Genomic DNA, 24,992 nt, shown 5'->3' with positions numbered 1-24,992 from the left:
GTCGTATGCAATCTCATTATGCCTAATCCTTATGCATACCAAATATGGAACTACACTAGTAATTAGTTTAATCTAATCCAGTCCCATCTAAGAAAGTGAAACAAACACACCCTAACTTTTTTTCACATAACCGTTCCTAAGGTAACTCTTTGATAAATTTGGAAATAAGATCCGAATCCTGTGTGTAGGTTTTTAATTTACAATTTTAATTTAATATATTTAATCTATATGCCGTGTCACCACATAATTTAAAGGACCATAACTGTATTTAGATTAAAGTGAAGGGCATTACAACAATTTTCTCAAATAGGAACTACGTGAGAAAGTTACAGCTCAATCCAAAAGAGTTGTGCGACTTCTGACAGCAAAACAAGATCTCGAAGTAGTTCTCGGAAAAAAAGAAAAAAAGAAAGAAAGAAAAAACCAGGTATGTCGATGTCGATGTCGATGTCAGGATTTTCATTGAAGCAGTTTCTTGTTTTAGATCTTTTAGACAGATAGCATCTTCTGCATTTCGTTCCAATAAATAATCAATTTTCCCTTACTGGTTCTCTCCGATTTCATTCCAGGACTTTTCATTTTTGAATTAGAGGTAACTTTTCTCACTTAGTTTCACGTTATACCCCATATCCTGTGTTTGGTTGCTGAGAAAATTTTTGAAAAGTAAGAGTCTTAAACTTGAATTTCTTGTTGCATGAAATCTTAGCTTTGATTTCATTTTCTCATTTTACAACTTAATTGAAGGTAATTTTTCACTTCTGGGAAATTAAAGTGAAAACTGGGAAATGACAAGAAGTTTAGTTGAGTGATGTGTTGCATGTGGTTTCTGGGTTCGGATGAGCAAAATCCTTGTGTCAACATAGCTTAAACTTCAAGCGAGTTACTATTTCGATTTACTATATTTTCCACCAACAAAATAGTGTAGTAGTTGGATTTACCTCTTTCATTTTGCCCTATGAAAATATAATAATTTTGGGTAGATTTTAGCTTTCATTGTCTCTCTAATTTGTTTAAAACCTTGCATGTTGCAGGAGATTGGTCAACGTTGTACTTTCAAGAACTCTGCAAAGATTACTACTTATTTTGCAATGAGCTCTGGTTGAAATGGTTGCAATTTGATTCTGTGACCGGATTATGTTGCAGCTGCTTTCGTAGCGGAGGCAGTCTCTCTTTCTTACCAGATTTATCGTAGCTGAAAAGTGTGCTTCTTGCCTGAAACAATTTAATGGAACAAAGTTTAGGTCAAGAGTCCGTTCCTGGTTTTGGATCATTTGACAAGTCTAAGGTTTTAGATGTAAGGCCTTTGAGGCGTCTTGTTCCGTTGTTCCCGTCAGCTTCTAATAATTCTTCATTTTCAACTCCACAAGGTGCTGCTCCTTTTGTTTGTGTTTCTCCTGCTGGCCCTTTCCCACCCGAGGTTGCCCCGTTTTTTCCGTTCTTCATTTCTCCAGAGTCGCAAAGGCCACTAGAACAAAATCTGCAAACACCAATATCAAATGCAGTCCCAATTAATTCATATAGGACGCCTCCATCCGCAGAAGCTAATGGAGATACTAGGGCAGCAAGAAGGCTTAATCGAAGTCGTGGTCAGCCACAATCCCTAAGTGGGAATGCAGAGGAAGATGGTTTGGATGGAGACAATACAAGGAAGGTGGGGAGGCCAAGGAGTAAGTTCCGGTCTCAGAAGAGGACAAGGGCTGGCCAGGACATTAATGTTGCTTTGCCTGATGTTGACATTGATGCAATAATTGATAATGTTCTTACAACATTTACCAATACATTCCAACAAACTGATAGTGACAGGGAATCGGTTGGATATGCACTCACGTGTTATGACTTGGTGCGAAGAAGGATTACACAAGTTGAAGAGATGAAGGAAAGAATACCAGGAGCCCCAAGAACAGGACGCCCTGATCTAAGGGCAGGAACACTCTTCATGAATAAGGGAATTAGGACAAATGCCAAGAGGAGGATTGGTGCAGTGCCCGGTGTTGAAGTCGGGGATATCTACTTTTTCCGAATGGAATTGTGCTTGGTTGGGTTACATGCTCCAACGATGGGTGGAATTGATTACCTGGGAGTCAAGAACAGTACAGAGGAAGAGCCCTTAGCATTGAGCATCGTTTCTTCTGGAGGATATGAGGATTCTGTGGAGGATTCGAATGTGTTGATATACAGTGGCCAAGGTGGTAATGCTAGCAATGATTTCAGGAGAGGTAAGGAACTGAAGGATCAGAAGCTTGAAAGGGGTAATCTCGCTTTGGAGAAAAGCTTGCACCGGGGTAATGATGTCAGAGTAATTCGAGGTTTAAAGGATATATCTAATCCAACTGGGAAGGTATATGTCTATGATGGTCTATATAAAATTCACGAATCATGGGTGGACAAAGGGAACAGTGGTTGCAATGTATTTAAGTATAAATTGGTAAGGTTACCTGGCCAGCCTGAAGCATTTACCATTTGGAAATCAATTGAACAGTGGAAAGAAGAAACTACTACTACGAGAGTTGGACTTATATTGCCTGACCTTACTTCAGGAGCTGAAAATTTACCTGTTTCTCTGGTAAATGATGTTGATGGCGAGAAAGGCCCTGCACACTTCACATATATTTCTAGCCTGCAGTATTCTAAACTGGTGAATCTTACAGAACCTGCTGATGGATGTCTCTGTATTGGTGGGTGTCTCCCTGGTAACTCCAATTGCTCATGCATTAAGAAAAATGGAGATTTTCTCCCGTATACTGCAAGTGGGCTTCTTGTGAACCAAAAATCCTTACTTCATGAATGTGGTCCATCCTGTCAGTGCCCTCCTAATTGTCGGAATCGAGTGTCTCAAAGTGGCCTGAAAGTTCGTCTGGAGGTGTTTAAAACTAAGGATAAAGGTTGGGGTCTGCGGTCACTGGATCCCATCCGCGCTGGTTCTTTCTTATGTGAATATGCAGGACAAGTTCTTAATATTTCTGGGGTAGAAGAAATGGGGAGTGATTATGAAGACGATTACATTTTTGATGCTACTCGTACCTGTCAGCCACTCGGAGTTTTGCCTGGTGATTCTAAGGAGACTTCAAAGGCTCCATTTCCTCTAATTATAAGTGGAAATACTGCTGGAAATGTTGCTCGTTTTATGAATCATAGCTGTTCTCCAAATATACTTTGGCAGCCAGTTTTACGAGAAACTAAAAATGAGGCTGACCTCCATATTGCGTTTTATGCGGTTGGACACATTCCTCCTATGACGGAGTTGACATATGATTATGGGGTGGTCCCTCAAGAGAAAGCATACCATAGGAAGAAAGTGTGCCTTTGCGGGTCAATAAAGTGCAGAAGCTTCTTTTACTAATGGGTGTATCAGATGAGGATGAACTTTGATGAATTATGCATCTAGAAGAAGGTTAGAGGCTTTCAGTTTCCTGACTGAGTTTATTTCTTACTATGATACGTTTTCTGTTTGTCTTGTTTTTTGTTTCATCGTATAAATGCTTCTTAAATTAACCGGACTTTAAAGAATGATTAAATCTTGAACGAAGCATGTATGATAATGAAAAAGTTTATGTTTGGTAATTAGTAGCTTTTTTACGGTTCATGTGTTATCAATATGAAACATGTGATATGTTATCATGAAATATGTTGATTTTGCGTGAATATCTCGCCTGTTTGAAGTCAAATATGTGGAAGGGACATTCTTTTGATAAAATGTTGGTTCAGAAAATGTGTAAAGAATTCTATTGTGCATGTTGTGTGTTTGTTGAATCAATTTTTGTCTCAAATTCCAAAGGAAGAGTTTGTCATAAATGCCAGTCAAGCTTTTGGCATTCCCTTGGGTCCTGTTTATCCCATGATCCGTCTCTATTGTATATCTACATACATGCCACTTTCAGGGCAGCAATCCTTATTGTTATTGTTAAATCCTGTATTTTAATAGTTCAATGCCATAGTCACCCATGCATCAAATTTTCATTGAGCTGTTTTCACTTAGTTCGCATCGCATGGTGAGAAGTGAGAATATCAAAAGCCAGACGCAGAAAAATAACACTAGGTACAGCCCATGTGGGATTGATTTATTTGCGATAAGTTTTAGAGACAATGGGTTTGAGTGGAACTAACTAATGAGTGCAGGTATCCATCCTTATGATTAGTGAAATGCCATTTGGATCATTAATCATGTCCATAAATATGAACGGTGTATCATAATTTAATGTTAGCATGATTACTGAATTTTTCCTTAAACTTAAGCTAAGTCATGAATGCCTTCTCGATTAACTCTCGACTACTTTTTGTGAGGATCTTGTATCGAATTATGTGGGCCTTGTGAACTTATATAATGTAACTCTGTTGCTCTATTTCTGTACTGATCCTTTTCAGTGTCCAAATATTTATACGTGACTTCATATTTTTTCTATTTAAGTGAAGTTCTTACCCTTTCATATTGCCCTGTCCCTTGTGCAGGTTTGTATTACTTGGCGGAAAGAAGAGGGTGATGCAGTATGTGTGTCCCGTTTTCTGTTTTCTTTATCTTGGAAGGCATCTGGTTTCACAGGTATTGAGGAACATCATACTTCCCCCTTGTGACTTTAGTTAATGGGCACATGCGAGATCCGTTCTCAGCATTGTCAATGTACTATTAATGTATGAAGTTGTAACATTAAAATCCTAGGAGATTTCCTGTGGATTAGTTTATTTTCTTCTGTGTGGTATCGGTTTTAGTGGAAAAGTAGGTTTCTTTGTTGTTTATTAACGACTTGCTTTGTGGAATGGGAGGACCTAAACCCTATGTGCATTTGCACAGGGTTATAAGTGCATTTTCTCTAGGGCTTGCACTGGCTTCCATCTGTGCGTGTGGGTTTGTGTTTTCCTTGAGGCCCCAGGCTTGTTGGAAAAAATGGTTTTTGAGTGTTGTAGACCGGAGACTGGGGACTGTTTTGAAGTTATTTTATTGTACAAAATCATATTGTCCATTAGTCCATCTTTGAGAGTGCATAATTTAGGTTCGTAGTTGTGGTTTGTAGAGCTTCTTGTGGAGGAGGTAGTGACTTGTACCCTAGGAGGAGGAGGACTAGTTAGGCATTTGTCCAACTAGGTCTGCCTTAGGCGGCTGGTTTCGTACACTCCGGTACGTTTTAATGTTAGTGGACTGATAGAATGATTTTTGTGTTTTGCTTGGCCTTAAATCTCTCTCTAGTTATACGGTATGCCCCCAGTTTCAGTAAGTTTCGCTGATTGGGGGAAACTAGAGTAGCAGAAATTTTGTATGAGTTATTTTCCTTGGAAATGATGCATCTACATGTTGCATTCTCATTTATCAAACGAAGGTTATGCCTCGCCAAATTCCAATGGGAGAGCAACGTATTGAAATCCCAAAACCCACGTCTTCTTTCGGGTGCTTCTCTCATAGGAACCGTTAGTTTATTTGCACTACGAATGGAGAATGATTGACACGACACCAGTATACTAATAAGGTGAAGAAAAAATATTAGGACTCTCTCCTCATTTCTCTTCCCTTCCCTCCTCTTATATTTGAATGGTTACATTTAAGTCATGTTAATATTTTATATCGATTTTTTAATAGAGACAAAATGATAAAAAGTAAAGTGGGAGAGGAGGGGAGAGAAGGAGAAGGGAAAATAAGGGGAGAGAATTCGAGTGCTTGTTTCATTGGTTTGGGACAACACCATACTGTGGTGGTCGTCCAACTAATGGCGTCCAACTAATGGCTATGAAAATTGTCTTTGCATTGAATCGAATGGGTCCCTTAAATTCGACAAAAAGGAGAAAAGAATGGGTCCCCTAAAACCAAATTTCAAAAGAACGTGACACCTCTTATCATATAGTGAACGAACAACCCCTGAAAAAGGGTGCTTCACGAGATAAACTCTCCGATCCGATCCGATCCGATCCGATCAGGTTATTTTGTTACGTACAAAAGCAAACTAAAGATGAAAAGGACAAAAAAGACAGCGTCTTTTTTTTTTTTTTTGAACAAACGATAATATACATGTTAAGGGATGAGCTTAACCTTATAATGAATAGCAATAATGTGGTTCAAATTCGAACAAACAATACTACCTACACCAATGGAGTGAGTTCAAATTCACTTTTGATAAAAAAATAAACTTAAAATTCCTCACTTACAAGTAAAAAAGAATAGTACTAAATAGTAGTACTAAGCGGCAAACAAACACTGATTTTATTTATTTTGGTTGGAAAGGACTAGGGACAAATTAATTGTATCCCAAATCCATAAACGATGAGGATGAGGGGGAATGTTCCATCTACGGCAGGTGCCTGCGCGCCTACCTTCATACGTCAGGCGGATGAATGTTTGTTGGGGAAGTTAGGTGGGGCAGCAGATTTTTCTATGTATGTGTTAGAAACACGAGTCGATACATTATCAATATTTATTTGACTTGCACTTCTACATGCCTTTCACACTATGACAGAAAAAATGAATTATGTCCAACATATTAACTTCATGAGTATAATATCAATATATGAATCACATTACTATAGCAATAGTGTTATAAGTATTAAAAATAAATTGTCTGTTGAAAGAATACATTTTTCAATGGCTATTTTCAGAGTAACATTGGATTTATTATTTGGGAGCATTTTTGCGCACCGACATTATTATGATGTATGTTCATCATACATCTAATCATTTGTCACGTGTCATTCACCTAACTCTAGTTAACTTTTACATTAAATGTTATTTTTTTAATTTTGAAAAAATTAACAAAAATTAATTAAAAAGACACTTGATAGATGATTAGATGCATAGTGAATACACACCAAAATTTAGAATGATAAGCAAAAATGCATCCATATTATTTTCTCTCGGGTGGGACCGTGCTAGTGAGACACACAAGATTTCGAACAAGACTTGGCTACTGAATTTTCAGCAGCCACTCCTCCTTACACTCAACACGTGTTCAAGTTTTGATTTTTTTAAAGGAAAAACTAATAAAAAAAAGTTTGAAAACTTTGAGTTTTAATGATAAGGATAAAATAAAGGGTAAAATGAATAGTACCAAGATTGACTTTTTAGTATAAAAATATGATTTTTCATTAAAGTGGACAGCACCATGGGTTTTTCGTTAAAATTCCTGTTTTTTAATCAAAACACTCTGGATTAGATGTAAGCAGGGTGGCTGCTCTTTGGTTTTGGTTTTGCTTGTAATCCACTTCCACTCCCACTTCTGCTTCCGCACATGGGCAGGGCAGCCACTGAGCCTGGCTAGCTTCATTGCTTGCTTGCTTTTGCTTGATGGCCTCTGCTTACGTGAAAGCAAGGCAAACCCCCTGATACTCCTCTCTCTCTCTCTCTCTCTCTCTCTCTCTATATATATATATAGATATATATATATATGTATAGCACCAGATAAGAAAACACAGACCAAGTCACCGAGTGAACACACTCTTCTTGGCACTTTTCTGCATGCCTCTTGGAAATATCGATTTTATAAACCAATCTTTCTTACTTTCATTGGAGCTTGGAGTCTTGGAGACCAACAGCAAGAAAAAAAGCCACAAGAGATTATTCAGGTAATTTGTTTGCAGAGTTTTTGAAATGAAATCCACCATCCTTGTGGGTATTCTGTTGGGTTTTTTTATTTTAATTTAAACAAAAATATATTTATATATAGACTAGTTTGAGTTGAATAAATCAATGGTTGTTGGAAGAAATTGTCCTTGATCAGTTCAGTTGGTCAACACTGCATTGCTGTTGCTTAATTCCTGTTAATTGTATTAGTTTGTTTGGGCTTCTGTGTATAGTATAGCTGCATTGCCTTAATTATATCTAATTACCTGAATGCGAGCGCAGTGGCGTTCTAGGATTCATGTACCCGACCTCACTTAGTGGGATAAGGCTTTATTGTTGCTGTAAACGTGAAACACCATTTTGCACTTTCTGATTCTTGTTTCTTTCTGTTTAATTAATTGATCAGATGTAACTGAATTCTCTCGGTTATCGATACTTTATTAGGCTCTAGTCAGTATTTGGTGTGGAAAGTGAGCAATGGACTCTTGCAAATCCCCTCACATTGTTCTTCTGCTATATCTCTTGCTTTGCTTCTTCTATCATTGTTTTGCCATTGGAGTTGATACGGACCAGACAGCAAACCTGCTTGTCGATGCTTCTCAAGCATCCGCACGCCCAATATCTGACACGCTGTTTGGAATTTTCTTTGAGGTTCCATTGCTCATCTTTGGTTTCAGTTCCAACAATTTTAATTTAAAAATTGTGCAGAATTATCAGATTTCTAAAAATTGTTCACTGCAGGAGATTAATCACGCTGGTGCTGGCGGGGTGTGGGCTGAGCTTGTAAGCAACAGAGGTTACTTCCAAATTCTCTGAATTCCAGCTAAATATAAAAGTGAAATTATAGCAAATATAGGAAACTGTTCGCTCGTCAAACTGTCTAGCAACATAAGATGCTTATTATTCTGTTGCTAGGTTGTAAATGTAGACCATGATTAGGTTATTGCGGCATGAATGTGTGGTTCAAAATCAGTCTGGTGACGTGAGCATCTTTTTGACTAGCAAGAGAGCATTGCCAAATTATATAGTCAGCTTCTTAGAAAGGATCCCCTCCTTGCAAGATGTCTCAGAGCATTTGAGCAGTCAAGCTCTGAGATATCTAGCGAAGACGAGATCCAGTCTGAAAATACAAGATTTTATGTGTCTGTCAGCTGACACTTCAATGTGCAATTAGAGATGGACTAGGCTGTACTTCACGGAAGTCAATTTTCTTGTGTGAGTGTGGTTGGGGCACAATCGAAAATTTTTCTCCTTTTTTGTACGACACTGATTTCCATCTTTATCTATTTCACTGTCTGCATTGAATACGTACTACCAGATCCCTCTTTTTTTCAACCCTTCAATTTTTCACCATGTTGTCAGTTTTAAGTTTGTCGAAGTTTATGAATGGCTTTGAATTATTCAGCATGAGGTTACAAGTTTTTCGTTTGAATTATATCAAATGCAGAGTGTACTGTAGCTAAATATCAAATACTACATGAGCTATACCGGTTCGTTATGTTAACAGGCTGTTTTAAAGCTGGGTTTCTCAATAACTTTTTCCCACAGGTTTTGAAGCTGGGGGACCTAACACTCCTTCTAACATTGATCCTTGGGCTATAATTGGGAATGAGTCCTCTTTGATTGTGTCAACAGACCGTTCATCATGCTTTGACCGCAATAAGGTTGCACTCCGAATGGAGGTGCTATGTGACAGCGAAGGCGCCAATAGCTGCCCTGCTGGGGGTGTTGGAATTTATAACCCTGGGTTCTGGGGCATGGTATGAACTTTTACACCTTGTCTGAATGGGTTCAGTTTTCCATATTTCTTTTTCCTTCCTTCCTATGCGTTGCAGTTCTCCCATTTAAAAGTTGTGAAAGTTTTCCCCTCTGTCCATTTGAGTGGGATTTTTTTGTTTTGCACACTAAAGTTATTCGCTGTAATGCCTAACTTTTGCAACCTACACACACACGTATGGAAATGTTGTCGTGGCAGACTGGCTGGCAACATAAGCTGTGAATATGACCATACATCAAGTCGATTTTTGCCAGAATTTCTGGTCCATGTTCATCGTTTAGCAACATGGCCATTTTTATGGCAAGATAACTTTACTCCACACACAAGAATAATAACAGCCCCACAGACTCATATTTATATATTTTCTGTATTTGTTCCTTCTGGCTCTTTGGTACGGTCCTTTTATTTATGATTTTTTGTTCAGAATATAGAAAAGGGGAAGACCTACAGTGTTGCGCTTTATGTTCGTTCATCTGGATCAATCAATGTATCCCTATCACTGACGGGCTTAGATGGGTTGCAGAAACTTGCTGCTGCTAACATTATGTGCGCATCCTCTGTTCTGTTGATATTTTGCAATCAAACGTTCCTTACTAAAACACTTTTATTCTGAATTCAAGATTTAACTTTTGTATTTTCATTCCATATGCAGCGCTTCTGGTTCAGAAGTTTCAAACTGGACAAAATTCCAGATTCAAATGGAAGCCCAAGGAACAAATCCTAATTCAAGACTGCAATTGACAACAAATAGTAAAGGGGTGATATGGTTTGATCAAGTGTCGGCCATTCCCTTGGATACACATAAGGTACCTTTTTTCTCCCTGAATTCATGCATGCTTGTGGCTTGAGATTGTGTCATCTCACTATTTAGATGTGTTTAATCACCTGATCCTTGTTTTTCGAGGTTAGTACAATTATGTGTACACACACACACACACACACACACACACACACACACACATATATTCTTGGGAATTGATTTTTGCACACCGCTTATTTTTAAGCCATTGGATTGAACAAGGGGAGAATATAGGACCCAAATTAAGAGGTGGATTCTGGTCAGGATTATGGGAAAATACATGAAGTTGTAGCCAAGACAAATGAAAATGAAATTTCTTGAGGCAATTAGCGAAAAAAATCCACATCAAATAAGTCATGAAAAGCTAATCTTGAGTCCACAGTTCACCTCTTTATTCGTTGTCTGGTGGCTTGGGAGTCATGGAAAAAGTTGTGTGAGGAAGGAAATGTTAGTTAGGTGCGCCAGGTATCTGTGGTACTTTACTTGGAGAGAAAGAAATCCATTCTCTCTTGAGGTACTTTTAGTAATAAAATTATGTTCTTATAACTAAAGTAAGAAGCAGAATATTCTGGATTCTGGAATGTTATAAAAACATTTTATTGAAAAACAATCGAACTTAGATTTTACATTTTTCCTTTTTTCGGAAATTTGGTCATGTAATCTGGTGTTGCTCAAAGTTTATGCCCATGTATATTGATTTGCCAACTTTCGACATGCTTACTTGTAAAGAACTTATTGATATTCTGATACATGCATTACTTATGTGTTGTTACCCATTAAGAATCAATTGATTTGGCTCAGGGACATGGATTTCGGAAGGACCTTGTCCAAATGTTGGCTGATTTAAAACCTCGGTTTTTCAGATTTCCAGGTAAATCAGGAATTACAACTTAATACTTGACTGCTGCTAAACTTGAGCTTTTCATATATAATTCTCCCTTGAAATATATGGAAGCTGAAATATGCAAGCTGTGGTGAGGCCATCTTGCCCTCACAGTTTTTAAAAAGAAACTTTTGTATATGTACTTATTTTGTGTTTCTATGTGGTTAATATTCCTAATTTTAGTTGATAAACAATTCATAATTTATACTATTGATATATGATTTAGTAGTGAATTTTCAAGGTTGGAAAGGATTAACAATCTGACAGAAATATATCGTTGATGAAGAAATAAACATGATGTATTTATTAGCTTATTACTTGGAAATTAGTTACAATCGTACTAAAAGGATGTATTTTCTATGAATAGCATGAAGTGAATGTCTATGCTATGGCAGGCAAATAGATGAACTTAGCTATGTACATTGAATATGTACATATGTATCTTTGTGTGTGTGTGTGTGTGTGTGTGATCGAAAAGTTACTATGCAACACTTCTCAAATTTAAAAACTTGTACTTATCAAATAGATTATTTTAAATGCTGATGTTTCTGTATGTATTTGGACATGAAATTTGTTTTCCTTATTCCGGAACCTTTGTGCTTGCTGTCCTGACCTCTTGGACAAAAAAAAAAAAAATCTAGGGACACTTTTAAATTCCAATCAGTGCTAAAATCCTTGATTTTTAGGTTAATAGATAATTATGTAAGCCTTATATGTCCACTGTTTCCTCAGAATTCAACCTAATACACTTAGGTTTCATTTTTGTGTTCGGTTAGGTGGCTGTTTCGTTGAAGGTGAATGGTTACGAAATGCATTTCGTTGGAAAGAAACAATTGGACCCTGGGAAGAGAGACCTGGACACTTTGGTGATGTTTGGATGTACTGGACTGACGATGGACTTGGTTATTTTGAGTTTCTCCAAGTAGGTATCTTGTTGTTGTTGAGGAGTGATTGGGGCTCCCAGTATAATGCTGGTACTGTATGTAAACCATTATTAAAAAACCTTTTGTTTCTGCAGCTATCAGAGGACCTTGGCGCATTGCCAATATGGGTGTTCAATAATGGTACACTTTTTCTCAACGCTTTGCCTGTACTTTCTATAATCATGTTTTTATGTTAATTTATATATGTCATTGTTAACTTTCTCAATTTGTAGGAATCAGTCACAATGATCAAGTTGATACTTCCAATGTCTTACCATTTGTACAGGTATGCCTGATAGCTGACCATTTCTCCGTAGATAATGGGTAACTGGCTTACTGTTACTAAAATTGATGTATCATTGAAGCAAATACATGCCGATGACACTTAAGTTTTTCAAAAAAATATGCTTAACCCGTGAAATCTATGACTTAGCTTTGTGTGCTTTGGTGTACAACACAAAAGATTTACCAAATATGGGTGTCAAGTGACTTCAGTGTTCTCAAAGCAAAACTTCATTATTCTCATTAGAGGATATGCACCGCTTAAAATGTAGCGTCTCTTCTGTAGCCAAGTTGGGTTGCTCTGGTGAGGGTAGGGTAGAGCTTCCAGCGGCAAATTGCCACTCGAGGAATACATCAAACATTGTGACAAACTGCAGTACGGTGCATTGGTCACTACTAGGAATCTCTGCATTAGGCTCTAACTTCTCAAACATAAAATAAATGGTTTTGGTGTCGATATCAAATTTATTGGATAACTTTTTTATTCAATTCTTAATCTTGTTATTATGCACGGTAGCTGATAAATCTCAAATTGATTGATTACCTTTCACATTTCTTGTTTATAGGAAGCTCTTGATGGTATTGAATTTGCTAGAGGCAGTCCTAATTCTACATGGGGTTCTCTTCGTGCTAAAATGGGACACCCAGAACCTTTTGACTTGAGATATGTTGCTATTGGGAATGAGGATTGCCAAAAAACGAACTACCTAGGTTTGTATATTTTGTAGTTCATGTTTCTTATTTAGAATATATACCTGATGTGGAATTTTGCTCTCGCAACACACGTTAACACCTGCTTGCATGTGACTGAGCCAATCATTTTTAACCCGTTGGAAACGGGAAGAGGGACCTTGGATTTTCAATATTGTGATTCGATGTATCTAACATTCTTCTTTTTAAAATTTATTTTAACTCTCACCAAGACTTATGCTTTCCCTCTTTCTCTTGACCAGGAAATTACCTTAAGTTCTATAGTGCTATAAGAAAAGCCTATCCTGACATCAAGATGATTTCAAACTGTGACGGTTCTTCTCAAAAGTTGAATCATCCAGCTGATATGTATGATTTTCATGTAAGTATCATAACACCGCTACTTGTATTCCACTTGACAATAATCATCTTTACCATACAACGTATGGGGCCATTGAAGATTTGGCGACATGGATGACATTTGCGATAATACTCTTACCCTCTGTTTTTTGTTTAGATCTATACATCTTCCAGCGACTTGTTTTCTATGGCTAATCATTTTGATCACACATCACGTGATGGTCCCAAGGTAGTTCACAAGCCCTCGTATGATTTAACCTGCTCGAGTTCCTACCTATTTTTCTTTCTTATATTTCAATATGATCCAGGCTTTTGTGAGCGAGTATGCCGTGACTGGAAAAGATGCCGGAACAGGAAGTCTTCTAGCAGCATTAGCTGAAGCCGGATTTCTTATTGGACTGGAGAAAAACAGGTGTGTTGTACATCTACGCATAATTTTATATTCTACTACTTTATAATATGATATATTTGCAAATACAGTATTTCTTCTCAAAGAAGTTAATTTCATTCCTGCATTTCTGCATGTCACAACCATGTAGTGTGTTACAACATCTGTGTGTGTAAGACCAGCTGCACATCTGTTTATTGTCAATCGAAGAGTTCTGTTATTCCCAATCCCATAGAAATATTACTAGACTAAAGATGGCCTGTGCTTGAAGGTGGTCCAGGAATCTGATAAAGAAAGATGGTATTCATTAAATAGTTCCTCTCAGTGGCATGGATTATTGAGTAAAGTTAAAGTTGGAGGTCTCCCGATATACTTGTAGCATAGGAATGCTTTGGCAATTAGAAATTCTAATGTTTTTTCGTTGTTCAGATTAGAAATTCGAGTGTTTAAACAAGAGTTCATCAGGATATTGGGGAGCTTTTATTATTTTAACGGATTGTAGGGATGAAGGCATCCAGATAATATCCATTTGTTACAGGTTGTCTTGATATTAACTCTAGCAGTAAATTGCATAATGAACTACTAAAACATGTAGAAATCGCAGTTTGTCATCATAATTTCACCTAATGCTATAGGCAAAGAGATAGGGGTGAGGATTGGAGTTTAGGAAGTACCAAAAAGTGAATGCTTTTGTTACCTTGGATCTATCTTGCAAAAGAACGGAGAATTGGATGGAGATCTCAACCATAGAATACAAGCTGGATGGATGAAGTGCAACGGGTGTGCTGTGCAACCATCGTATGCCAATAAAGCTTAAGGGAAAATTTTATAGGACGGCAATAAGGCCAACAATGCTTTATGGCATAGAATGTTGGGCGGTCAAGCATCAACATGGGCAAAAAATGAGTGTAGTGGAGATGAGAATGCTTCGTTGGATGTGTGGGCAGACAAGAAAGGACAAGATTAAGAATGAGGATATACGAGGTAAAGTAGGGGTGGCCGCAATTGAAGATAAGATGAGAGAAAATCAGTTAAGGTGGTTTGGACAAGTGAACTGAAAACCTACAGGTGCTCTAGTTAGAAAATGCAAATACGAGCTAGGGCCTCAGGGCAAAAGGGGTATTGGAAGACCTAGGAACAGTTGGAAAGAGACTTTAAGAAAAGAAATGCAGTACTTGGAGCTAACAGGAAATTTGGCTCTCTGGGATTCATACAGCCAACCCCATTTAGCGGGATAGGCTTTGTTGTTGTTGTTGTTGTTGTGGTTTTTCAATACAGTGCCCTACCCTAAGTGTTTTCTTATGTACATGGGGATTCTGGGGTTGTCACCTTTACATCTAATTTAAGCAAAAATATTTCTATAATTGTTAAAATGGGCAGCTACTGAGTATTTTTTTTGTCTACAAATGCAGTGATGTTGTTGAGATGGCAAGTTATGCACCGCTCTTTGTCAATACCCATGACAGACGGTATACTTCTGTGCTCGTTCCTTTTGTCTAATTTCAATTTTATATATTAAGGTGGTTTTCAATGCTGTTTTCAAGTTTTCAAAAGAGGATCGATGCTGTTTAGTTATTACTAAATTGAAACTTGTCCGTCATCAAGGTGGAATCCGGATGCAATTGTCTTTGACTCCGCACAGCTTTACGGGACTCCTAGCTACTGGGTGCAAAGTCTTTTCAACGAATCTAGCGGAGCAACTATTTACAACACAACACTCCAAACAAATTCTTCTACTTCACTTCTTGCATCTGCAATTTCGTGGAAAAACTCAGAAAACGAGAATACTTACCTAAGAATAAAGGTATTATTTTTTTTTATGCTTAGTTGAGATCGGTCATCCAACCTTTTCTTTTTTCTATGAACAACTTATAACATGTCAATACCCTTAAAGTGTTTATAGCCATCTAATACGTAGTTGGACGGCCTAGAATGGAAACAAGCTCATTGATCACATTGTTCTTAAACTAGTATGTCGTTTGTTGCTTCAGAATAACGTATATTATACTTTATCTGGAGCAGTATACTCTTTATTTTCATTGTAAATACTGTCCATTCTCTTTGAATTTGATCCTTAATAATTTAGCCCGTAAGTGTTGTTCATTCCTAAACCCTAAACCCTCAATATTCTTCATTTTCTGCTCAATTTTGGAATTCCATACGTATCTTGTCTGAAGCAACTACATGTTTAAACTGTAGCTATAATAGGAATCTTTAAAAAACTATATGAGTACGTCGAACATCCTCCAAGGAAAAGAAAATAAATTATGAAAAATCATATTGCTCAGGGCACGTCAGTAATCCATCAACTTTTTCTTAGAGATGTTATATTTCGATAGTACAGTAGTGTCTTCATGCAAATACATTAACATTTCTTGGAGAAGTGTCAATAGAGTGAATGGTCATTTACGCAGTCATCCATTGTTTCTGTTTCGGCTTCTTTTTATCACCGAGTTGAAAAACGGTTTCTACCAATATGGTGCATGTCGTATTCTGTGACGTTTCATTAATTTGTGATGATTATTGCCTTGTGCAGGTTGTGAACTTGGGAACCAACACAGTGAATCTGAAGGTTTCTGTGAACGGTTTGGAGCCAAATTCTATTAGTCCATCTGGATCAACAAAAACAGTGCTTACATCAAACAACTTGATGGATGAGAATTCCTTCAATGAACCAAAGAAGGTAACTGAATCAACTTTGTATCGTTAATATTTTCCTTTCGTGTCCTAAACGGTTAAATTCGTGGGAACCAGTGTTGCCTGCATATTAGGATCAGAAATCAAGAAAGATGACAGTTCTGTGGGCAATGTAACTGAATGCAGGTGATACCGAAACGGAGCTTGCTGGAGTCGGCTGGTGAGGAAATGGAAGTTGTAATCTCTCCGCAGTCTTTCACCTCAATCGATTTGTTACTGGAATCAAGCCTTTACGTCGGGACGGATGGAGCGGATTCTCTCTTTGTTTCTTCTATGTAAAAGTTAGGGATGAACATTGTATCGTGTCAATTAAGTCAAGTAAAATAACCAGTTGCCAGTCCCAGTGTAATCGTAGGCAATAATCCAGTGTAATTATATGAAATAACCTCCCTAAAACAGCGTTTCTCAGTTGCGGCGGGCACGTATATTTATTTGTAAATGTTCTGCGCAGTTCGAATTGACAAAACCGGTTTCTGTAATTCATTGTTGGAACCCTTAAATAACCTAATCATACCTTACAATAAACTTCCCTTTCAACATTGAAAAAAAAAAGTGAACTGAAATGCTTCGTCGAACGGTATTCAACTTCACAATATAAGCTACAAAGTCTCGTCACTGGAAACTCGGGCGGTAACAAACTAGGGAAGAACATGGGAACGAAATATGAGAGGGTAGGTACAGCATAATCCACTACTCCAACACTGCAAAAGTAAAAGCACTCGTTAGTCTAAAATTTCTTCATTTATTTTCGAGAAATCGATACAGAGATACTTAAATGGATTATAGGCAAGGGTTCCAAGTACATGGGGTAAAGCATACAACATTTGAGTACTAGGACTCAGACTTACCACAAAAAGCAATGGTCCCTGTTTAAACTTGTCATGAAATGAAAATGCCACTGGTTTTGGATTGTCTCCGGGACCTCTAATAAACCCACTGAATTCACATCATGGTAAATCGTTAGTAACACAAGGATTGATATCCCGTTTTTCAGCAAAATTAATTCAATGAACGTGTATAGACAGAAAAAATTCATCATTCAGCCAACGTTTTAGAGAAAGAAAAAAAGTACGGTAACTACAATACAAGCAATAAGAATAATCAACTCACATCAATGATGCAGATATTAGAGGGGTCCTCCTAACATCGTAAATGGCAATAAGACCCCAGTATAAGTCACCGCCATCTTTAAAAGATATAGCCAGTCGCTCTCCTGAAGCATCCCAAGCTATCTTCTCAATGCCTTGACTGAAGGAGATAACAACAAATCAGAATTGTTTTGGACAAACATTACAATGTGCAAGGGTTAATAAATTGAGAATATCTACCCCGATGTTTATTGCAATGCAACTATAATGTGAAATAATAAACCGTAAAGCTTTTCTGAAATTATTAGTTTGAGGACTGTTTAGTCCAATCAAATATCCAATCCTCATAAAGAATGTTTAATCTCTTGTCCAAACTGAAACAGAAAGTCCAGGCAGGAACATAATACGAAGGAAAGAAGAGCAGAAGGATGACCTCAAATCTATTCATTTACATATCAGGCAATATGAATAGCATAACCACGTCTACTTTAGTAACTACTTCTTTTCTTTCCTTTTCATTTTTTTGACTTTTTCATTTGTTTTCAGACGGCAATAGTAGCAAATGCATTGTCTTTGCGTACAGGAGTACATGGCAGCACACAGCACCGTGATCACATGGTGAGGGACGGTAAACATGATGGGTGAATGACAAAGATTTAATGCAGTAAGCATTATAAGCACTCCGAAACAGAAATGTTGAAAACCTGACTTCACCTCTGACTACCTAATTAAGGCAGCTGGCCCTCATACTAGACATTTCAGGAATTAAGAAAATTAATGGGTACCATAAAATATTAAAAAAAAAGAAAGAAAAAAAAAAAAGTCTCAAATTAACTCGATTACAACATCCAGCTTATCAAGAAATAATAAGAATAAAATTGTCTTTTCCAATCAACTCATGAAGACAGCCCATTAAATGATATGTCGTTGATCAAACACTCATAAAGCAATCCAAATAGTGAAAAATAAACAATAAAAATGAATTAATGTATACCTATTTGTTAAGGACATCATCTCTGGTAGTTCAACAGGTAATAAGTGCGCATCTGCAAAATTCAAACATCACTTTACCAGTGAGATTCAGAAATAAAATTCAAGCATCACTTCAACAGGTAATAAGTGCACATATCAAAAACTGTTATTTGTCATGACACCGTTGACAATCAAATTTCACAAGTTCTTTTTCCTCATGACAACCATCACATTACCAATCTGTCAAAAGGAACACAGTCTACATGAAAATGCTTCTTTAAAAAAATAAGTCAATATTAGCTCCCAAGGTTACACTGCTCCCACTAAGCAAGGAAATGTATTCAGAGAATTTTTATTCTTTTGAAATAAAGAAATCCTCGTATTGAGGGATATCACGGTGCAGATTGGACAGGTTCTCCAACAAAGAGAAAATCACGAGCCTACACACTAAAGTGGCATCAGAAAAGGTTTTGACTCATTTATCCCACTGAAAAGTATTTTGTTGACATCTTCACTAGGCATATCACAAGATTCATTCTACTTGCACCAAGCTGAGAGTCAGGTTCTATGCTCAAACTTCAGGAGTGTTGTTAAAGTAGGAAATTATAACTAAATTGCTTGATTTACGCTCCTGATTTCTTAAGTTAAAAGTCATTGTAATTGCTTGTTAGCTTAATTTACGGATTGAAATTCTACAGCAGATTTTCAGAGAGATTTGATCCTATATTTTTTTAATAGCTCGTGAATTCCATTCATTGCAATACAATAAATAGATTGTTCTCCCTTTCTGAAGTTTTCCTTTTCAACAGAGAATCTGAGATCATAAAGACAAATGCAATTTTCAATCTTTGGATGTCTTAATAACACTAGACAATACCCAAGTACTACCTCAAGTAATATAGATATCAGTTTAAGATTAAAAGCTTCCTCCAAAACACTAAACTATTGTTGCTAAGCTTTTTTCTCAAATTTCATATTCTATATCCACAGTTTTACTTTCTTTCCGAGATTTCTCGAACTATTTTCCACTAGAAAGAGGAGAACCTTAATTCTTATTCAAAACATCTTATATGTTAACTTATTATTCAAAATATCTTATATGCCTGTTGTTAGGTTTCCAACAATGTTTTCATGTCGATAAGTTGAAAAAAAAAAAAAAAAAAATAGACAATAAATAGGGATAAAAAGGCAATAGATGTTCAATGCACTCAAACATAACTTTCATCTAAGCTCACATACCAAGTGATGGAGGCTTTGAAGCAAAGTGAATTGAACCCATGGTTGAAGATTTAGAGAAAGCGAGAAGTATCATACGCCCATCAGGATCCCATGATGCTCCCTAGTATAACAAGACACAATGAGTATAAGTATAAATAAAAAAGTAAAAACTTCAACCAATAAAGTACTTTCGGTTATGGAAATGTGCCATTAAATGCGATTCAAGAGTAAGTAATTAGTCATATGGAAGAGAGAGAGAGAGAGAGAGAGAGGTGCAAAAGGTGGGGGTAACCTAAACTTAAAAAATCTTGCAACGAATTTGAACTGAACACTATAGAATTTCTATGCAGCACAAAATGGACAAAAAATAAAATAAAATAAAACAGGAGAAAAGAAAAGAAAATACAGAATAATGGCCCACAGGCCGAGACCTCAATCATCAAAATGTTTTTATAGCAGTATGTAAGGGTCATCAATTTAGAAAATAGAAAATCAAGACAAAAAATTGTGTGCAACAACAAATTAGTTAGATGTCAATTTTGTTTACCTTGACGAAGCCACTAGTTGAAGACCATGGTTCAGATGTCCATGTGTTTGTCTCCCAAAGATAAAATGTTCCATCACTGAAAAAGAATAGAATGATCATCTTGTTCATCCAAAACTGCCCATTTTCAACTAAGATTAAGAAATATAAAAGTGCAACTGGTCAAATGATGAAAGTACAATTTTGCCGAAAAAAAGTAATCCCCTGTTGGCGACCACTTCAGCATTGAAATGCCACCTAGTCCTCGTCTAATAGGTGTCCCAAGCCCTGAGAAACCAGTTAAGGAAATGAAATCATCAGTTTCAAAATAAGAGTGTACTTTTTCTGCTTCAAGAAATAAAACCATCTTATCACTAATCAGAAAAAATTTAAAATTTAAAATAATAGATCCTGGCTAGAGTGGTTTGGGGGCAGAGAAAGATCCATAAATATTCACTAAGTAATGCCAGTCCGCTCGACCATAAGCCGCTTTTAGAAGGCACTTCCTATAATGTTTTGTAAAAGCACCAAAAACACAGCATAAGCACAAGAAAAAGAATCTAGGCAATATACCAAATAATTCATTCCTTTTTTAAAAGAAAAGCAAATGCCAGCTTTTAAAAGCAGTATCAAATGAAGTCTTTGCCTTTTGTTGTTTTTGCCCAATCTTCTGAGTATCTACCAAATCATTCATTGAAAGGGATTCATTAGTAGTTTACTAACCAGTCTTCCTTTTGTCATTTCTCCATCAGTATATGCAACTTTTTTACGATTAAGTCGCAAATACTTGAGGTTTAAGTTGAGTAAAAGTAAACCAGATCAAGTTATTTTGACAGAAAAACGAAATCAATAAATTAGCTACAATCTGTCCCTTTACAGCATGGATGTTTTAACTTGAGTGTGTGTGTGTGTGTTGTTAAGAAAGAGACAATTTAAAGCTAACAAACAAGAAAAAACTACAAAGAGTGTGTTGTCAAGAAGACGACAACAACAACAAAGCCTAATCCCAACATTCAATGAAGCATTCTCATCTTCACTACACTCATTTTTTGCATGTGTTGATGCTTGACCGCCCAACATTCCTGCCATAAAGCATTGATGGCCTTATTTCCATCCTATAAAATTTTCCCTTGAGCTTTAGTGGCATAAAATGGTCGCACAACACACTCGATGCACTCTTCCACTCATCCATCCAGCTTGAATTCTGTTGTCAAGAAGACCACTACAGAAAAACAAAAAGAAAAGCCAGCAAAGAAACAACAGAACAAAAAGACTCTCCCAGGGCAGAACAAAAACAGATAGCTGAGATAGATCAACCACCGAACTCATTGGATAGACAGCCCATAGCATGGACCAAAACTGAATTTTTTCTTAAAGCTCCTTACCCAACTTATTTTCATATCACTGAACAGCTTATGCCAAGGTGACGTCAAAGGGAAATGATGGAAAGTATAAACAACCAATTCCATATTCTTCTTACATATTAGCACACCAATTGGGGACAAAATAGAATTTGGCCTTCTTCTTTGGACCATGTCACAAGTATTCACCTTATTGTGAGCCACAAGCCAAGACAGAATATTAACCCTAGAAAGAGCTCTAGATTTCCTGATCAAACCATAGGCATGAAACGAGGCGCTGAGCCTGAATTACAAAATTCAGAGAAATAAGACGTGCTGGGAATCTAGTGAATCAATCCTTGAGAGTGAATGGCAACATTTTCAGGAACATCCAATACAGAAGATGACTCTTCCACCCAAGCCTCATTCAAGTTTCTCCTCAAACCAAAAGTCCAGTTCCTCAAACTACTAGAATAGTCGACGATGCTAGAAATGTCTTTATTAGGAAACCTGGGCATATTTTCAAGCCTGAGAAACAGAACATTCAGAACATTTCCCCAACCACACATCTTCCCAAAACTTATTTCTTCCTCCGTTTCCTGAAACAAACTGGGAGCAGCGTGAGAAAGGAGCATGCCTGTGGGAAATATCTTTCCATGGGTTATGACTAGAGCCATGTACCATAATCACACCACTTTAACATGAATCCTTTATTGAAGTTTCAATACAATGAAAGAATAAAGATGGTGGAAGGGTCAAAGGAGTATCTATCACTTATCACTAATAATTCTAGAATGGTTGTTGTAATGTAGTAACTAACGTGCTAAAGATGATTAATGAAACATTAAATAACACAGAAAACACACAACAATTTCATGTAATAGCCAACAAAGTCATTCAGAAAACTTGAGAACACTTTTGACAGTGAGCATCCAAAAGAGAACACATAGATGTTAGTAGCAATCAAAGCGGGTGATATATGATGAATACCTTGAGAAACATCCCATATGGTAAATGATGAGCTCTCATAAGAGCCAGATGCCAAATATGTAGGTACACATCAAGGAAATCTCATATAGCACGACTGAACAAAGTAAGTGTGAAATTAATCTGAAAATAAAGGCTCTTTTCCTGCTTGAGAATATCCCTATGTATAAAATGAAAATTGATGCCACAACATAATACTGTAGAAAAAGTAATTTTTTTTTGTGGAAAATGGCAATACAATGCAAAAGGAAAACAAAAATATAAAGTTTTGTCAAAACATTTGATAAAGTTTGCAGATATGGATGACAGTGATAAATTGCAGGAAAGCCTCCATATTCATGTAATGTAGTGTAGAGTCTCCAAAGTTTAACCACAATTGAAAATCAGAATAGAGATTGTTTGGATATCTTCCATCAGGACTCCATGACAACGCACTAATCTGTTCCTCGTTATGAGTTCGAAGAAAATCCACCAAAGTATATCGAATTCCAGAACCTCTGGAGAGAGTGCCCAGGAAGGAAGAAGACCCAGATCTGATAGATGCTGCACTTCCCGGGAAAGAAGCAGCCCAAATGCAAATTCCACCTCTGAAATCAAACACATGCAACGAGAGAAATTCAGTCTTACAACTTACAGCCTGTCTAAATATATAAAATGTAGATATAGATCTTGAGCAGCAAAATTGAGGTACTTGCTTGCATGCTACAGCAAGTTGTCTCCCACTGTTTGGCCTCCACTCAAGTACTTTGACCTCTCTCTGGGATTCATTGGCCAAAATGCATGGCTCCTTCCCTTCTGTTAAAGTATAAATTGCATTGGCAAGCCAACAAAATTACCAGACAAAAAACTTAAATAATTGAAAGCAGTAAATAGTTAAGCATCTAACCTAAATCCTCGAAATCACGAATTATAACTTGATTGGGGCCAGATATAAGCGCTACGACATGTTTATGTTGGTGCCAGCTCACACCTTGAAGATCAACTTCTGGTAATAAATTTACCTGCAAGTTAAGTAAGGATGTTTAAGAAGCCTTTATCACTTCCTCAATTGTAAGTCTTTTTTAAATTGCTTCACAAATGTTGTCTCTCATATTATGCTTATTGCTATCCAAGGGTTAAAGTCATGTCTTTGGCCCATCCTACAAGCCTTCTAATGTACCGATAACACAATGTATTCGTAGTTGTAGCACCAACTCTATGAATTTATGATACGGTTAAGGCAAGGAATTTCAACATTTACTTATCAGGTGTCTGGATAATTAGGGTCAACTTGTAATTCAATGGTCACATCAACATTCAATGAATTTTTACGAGGACATGTCTTAACACCAACGGACACCTGGACAGTGGCACTAAATGAAATCCCAATTTAAAGAATACTGGATACCACATTTGGATTATTTGCAAGTCTTGCCCAATAATTCTCATGCTCAAGATGATACGTGCAGTGTTATTTAGATAACCCCAAACTCGATTCCCACAGTAATCACTCAGCCCAAAGGAACATACACTAATTCAACAACCATTCATGCAATGTAGCTGCAATTCTGTTATATCATTGAAAAAACAGTTTAAAATTAATTGGGTAATTAGTAAATGTAGAAAAGAAAATGTATCATACATGATTAGGGCGGAAGAGAGGAGTGAGGTTAATAATCCCCTGCAAATTTTTTAGAAATCCCCTTGTTGGAGATGCGGTTACAACCTGCTCGGCATCATAGTCGGGACTAGGGGGCTGCACCAGCTGATCCGATTGAAACGGAAGTGGGCTGAATACCATTCCCTGCACACCGAGAAACTCCAATGTCACATCAACGGCCAATGTATACGACCCACCCAACATAAATTAAATAGATACATATGTGTATATATATATAGAGAGAGAGAGAGAGAGAGAGAGAGAGAGAGAGAGAGAATTTGTAGGTTTACTAACAAGAATCTTTCCATAAGTGTCCTTGGCTACATCGTCCGAGAGGCTCTCAGCAGTGACTGCAGATAGTTATGCAGCAATATCAGTATGTTTGTGTGTGTGTGTGTGTGTGTGTAGAGAAAGAGATGGTACTGACTGAGGTCGCGATTGATTTCGCAAATGGTGACAGAACCGGGATGAGGAAAGGAAGGCATTCGTGGTCCTCTTGGAGGAGATGAGCAGTAGAGTAGGGTTTTGCCCTCTTTCGATTCCTCTGAAATGCTTAACCCCTAAATTGCAATGGCCACTATCTTTTTCTGCCCTCCCGCTCAATCCACCTCGTCATGGTTTGGTTTTGATTCCATTTTACCCTAAGGTCAACTTGAACCGAAAACTGGCCAAATGGCTCGTTTTAACCCTCTGTCTCTTTAAAAAATTAAAATTTTAATGAACAATACATGACAATATTTGTCTCTAACTCCAATCGAGTGCCAAAGGGTCCATCCGAGAGCCAAAGGATCATAGGGCTCGTTTTAGCCCTGTCATAAAAAACCGTCTCTAACCGAGAATCAAAAAATCATAGAATCAAACATAATTTATTATTTAAATTTAATGTTAT

At 37.1% G+C, this 24,992-nt stretch overlaps 3 protein-coding genes across 10 annotated transcripts; 2 read left to right on the top strand and 1 right to left on the bottom strand.

The window, feature by feature from the left end:
- Positions 1–275: 275 nt before the first annotated feature.
- Positions 276–4,731, top strand: LOC137745917 (histone-lysine N-methyltransferase, H3 lysine-9 specific SUVH1). 3 transcript variants are annotated; one of them, XM_088681367.1, is made up of 4 exons: positions 284–427; positions 570–592; positions 1,032–3,391; positions 4,447–4,731. In XM_088681367.1, exon 3 carries the CDS (start codon positions 1,226–1,228, stop codon positions 3,338–3,340), a length of 2,115 nt encoding a protein of 704 aa, XP_088537493.1. In that variant the 5' UTR covers positions 284–427; positions 570–592; positions 1,032–1,225; the 3' UTR covers positions 3,341–3,391; positions 4,447–4,731. The 3 variants fall into 3 exon arrangements, with proteins under 3 accessions (XP_068342051.2, XP_088537493.1, XP_068342050.2); XM_068485950.2 differs by lacking the exon at positions 570–592 and having other exon boundaries at positions 276–427; XM_068485949.2 differs by having other exon boundaries at positions 297–592.
- A 2,398-nt stretch (positions 4,732–7,129) lies between these two features.
- Positions 7,130–16,815, top strand: LOC137744708 (alpha-L-arabinofuranosidase 1). Of its 6 annotated transcripts, none has more exons than XM_068484493.2 (18): positions 7,130–7,539; positions 7,982–8,188; positions 8,279–8,333; positions 9,086–9,297; positions 9,739–9,860; positions 9,967–10,120; positions 10,915–10,984; positions 11,773–11,918; positions 12,015–12,060; positions 12,153–12,205; positions 12,768–12,912; positions 13,155–13,273; positions 13,409–13,480; positions 13,560–13,663; positions 15,052–15,108; positions 15,245–15,443; positions 16,176–16,322; positions 16,463–16,815. In XM_068484493.2, exons 2-18 carry the CDS (start codon positions 8,015–8,017, stop codon positions 16,613–16,615), a joined length of 2,028 nt encoding a protein of 675 aa, XP_068340594.2. In that variant the 5' UTR covers positions 7,130–7,539; positions 7,982–8,014; the 3' UTR covers positions 16,616–16,815. The 6 variants fall into 6 exon arrangements, with proteins under 6 accessions (XP_068340594.2, XP_088537311.1, XP_088537309.1 ...); XM_088681185.1 differs by having other exon boundaries at positions 7,133–7,539; positions 16,394–16,815; XM_068484492.2 differs by having other exon boundaries at positions 7,135–7,539; positions 7,944–8,188.
- On the bottom strand, positions 16,746–24,716 carry LOC137744709 (aladin). The gene is made up of 14 exons (XM_068484494.2): positions 24,531–24,716; positions 24,398–24,453; positions 24,086–24,247; positions 23,351–23,465; positions 23,160–23,259; positions 22,872–23,051; positions 22,468–22,526; positions 20,338–20,425; positions 20,162–20,237; positions 19,636–19,735; positions 18,419–18,470; positions 17,447–17,584; positions 17,185–17,272; positions 16,746–17,037 (listed from the first exon to the last, which is right to left on the bottom strand). Exons 1-14 carry the CDS (start codon positions 24,586–24,588, stop codon positions 16,975–16,977), a joined length of 1,335 nt encoding a protein of 444 aa, XP_068340595.1. The 5' UTR covers positions 24,589–24,716; the 3' UTR covers positions 16,746–16,974.
- Between the last annotated feature and the right edge of the window lie 276 nt (positions 24,717–24,992).

Source organism: Pyrus communis, chromosome 12 (assembly GCF_041283825.1).
Source record: "Pyrus communis isolate YQ-2024b chromosome 12, ASM4128382v1, whole genome shotgun sequence".
NCBI lineage: Eukaryota > Viridiplantae > Streptophyta > Magnoliopsida > Rosales > Rosaceae > Pyrus > Pyrus communis.
The sequence above is the reverse complement of the archived record's forward strand: the minus strand, read 5'-3'. Positions and strand labels throughout refer to the sequence as shown.

Coding starts and splice junctions, on each gene's coding strand:
- LOC137745917 (XM_068485950.2), top strand. CDS start 1,226: ATGGAACAAAGTTTAGGTCAAGAGTCCGTTCCTGGTTTTGGATCATTT.
- LOC137744708 (XM_088681183.1), top strand. CDS start 8,015: ATGGACTCTTGCAAATCCCCTCACATTGTTCTTCTGCTATATCTCTTG. Junction 9,298..9,738: donor ACCCTGGGTTCTGGGGCATG/GTATGAACTTTT, acceptor TTTTTTGTTCAG/AATATAGAAAAGGGGAAGAC. Junction 13,481..13,559: donor CATCACGTGATGGTCCCAAG/GTAGTTCACAAG, acceptor AATATGATCCAG/GCTTTTGTGAGCGAGTATGC.
- LOC137744709 (XM_068484494.2), bottom strand. CDS start 24,588: ATGCCTTCCTTTCCTCATCCCGGTTCTGTCACCATTTGCGAAATCAAT. Junction 23,466..24,085: donor CTCTCTTCCGCCCTAATCAT/GTATGATACATT, acceptor CTTAACTTGCAG/GTAAATTTATTACCAGAAGT. Junction 17,038..17,184: donor AGGGACCATTGCTTTTTGTG/GTAAGTCTGAGT, acceptor TTACTTTTGCAG/TGTTGGAGTAGTGGATTATG.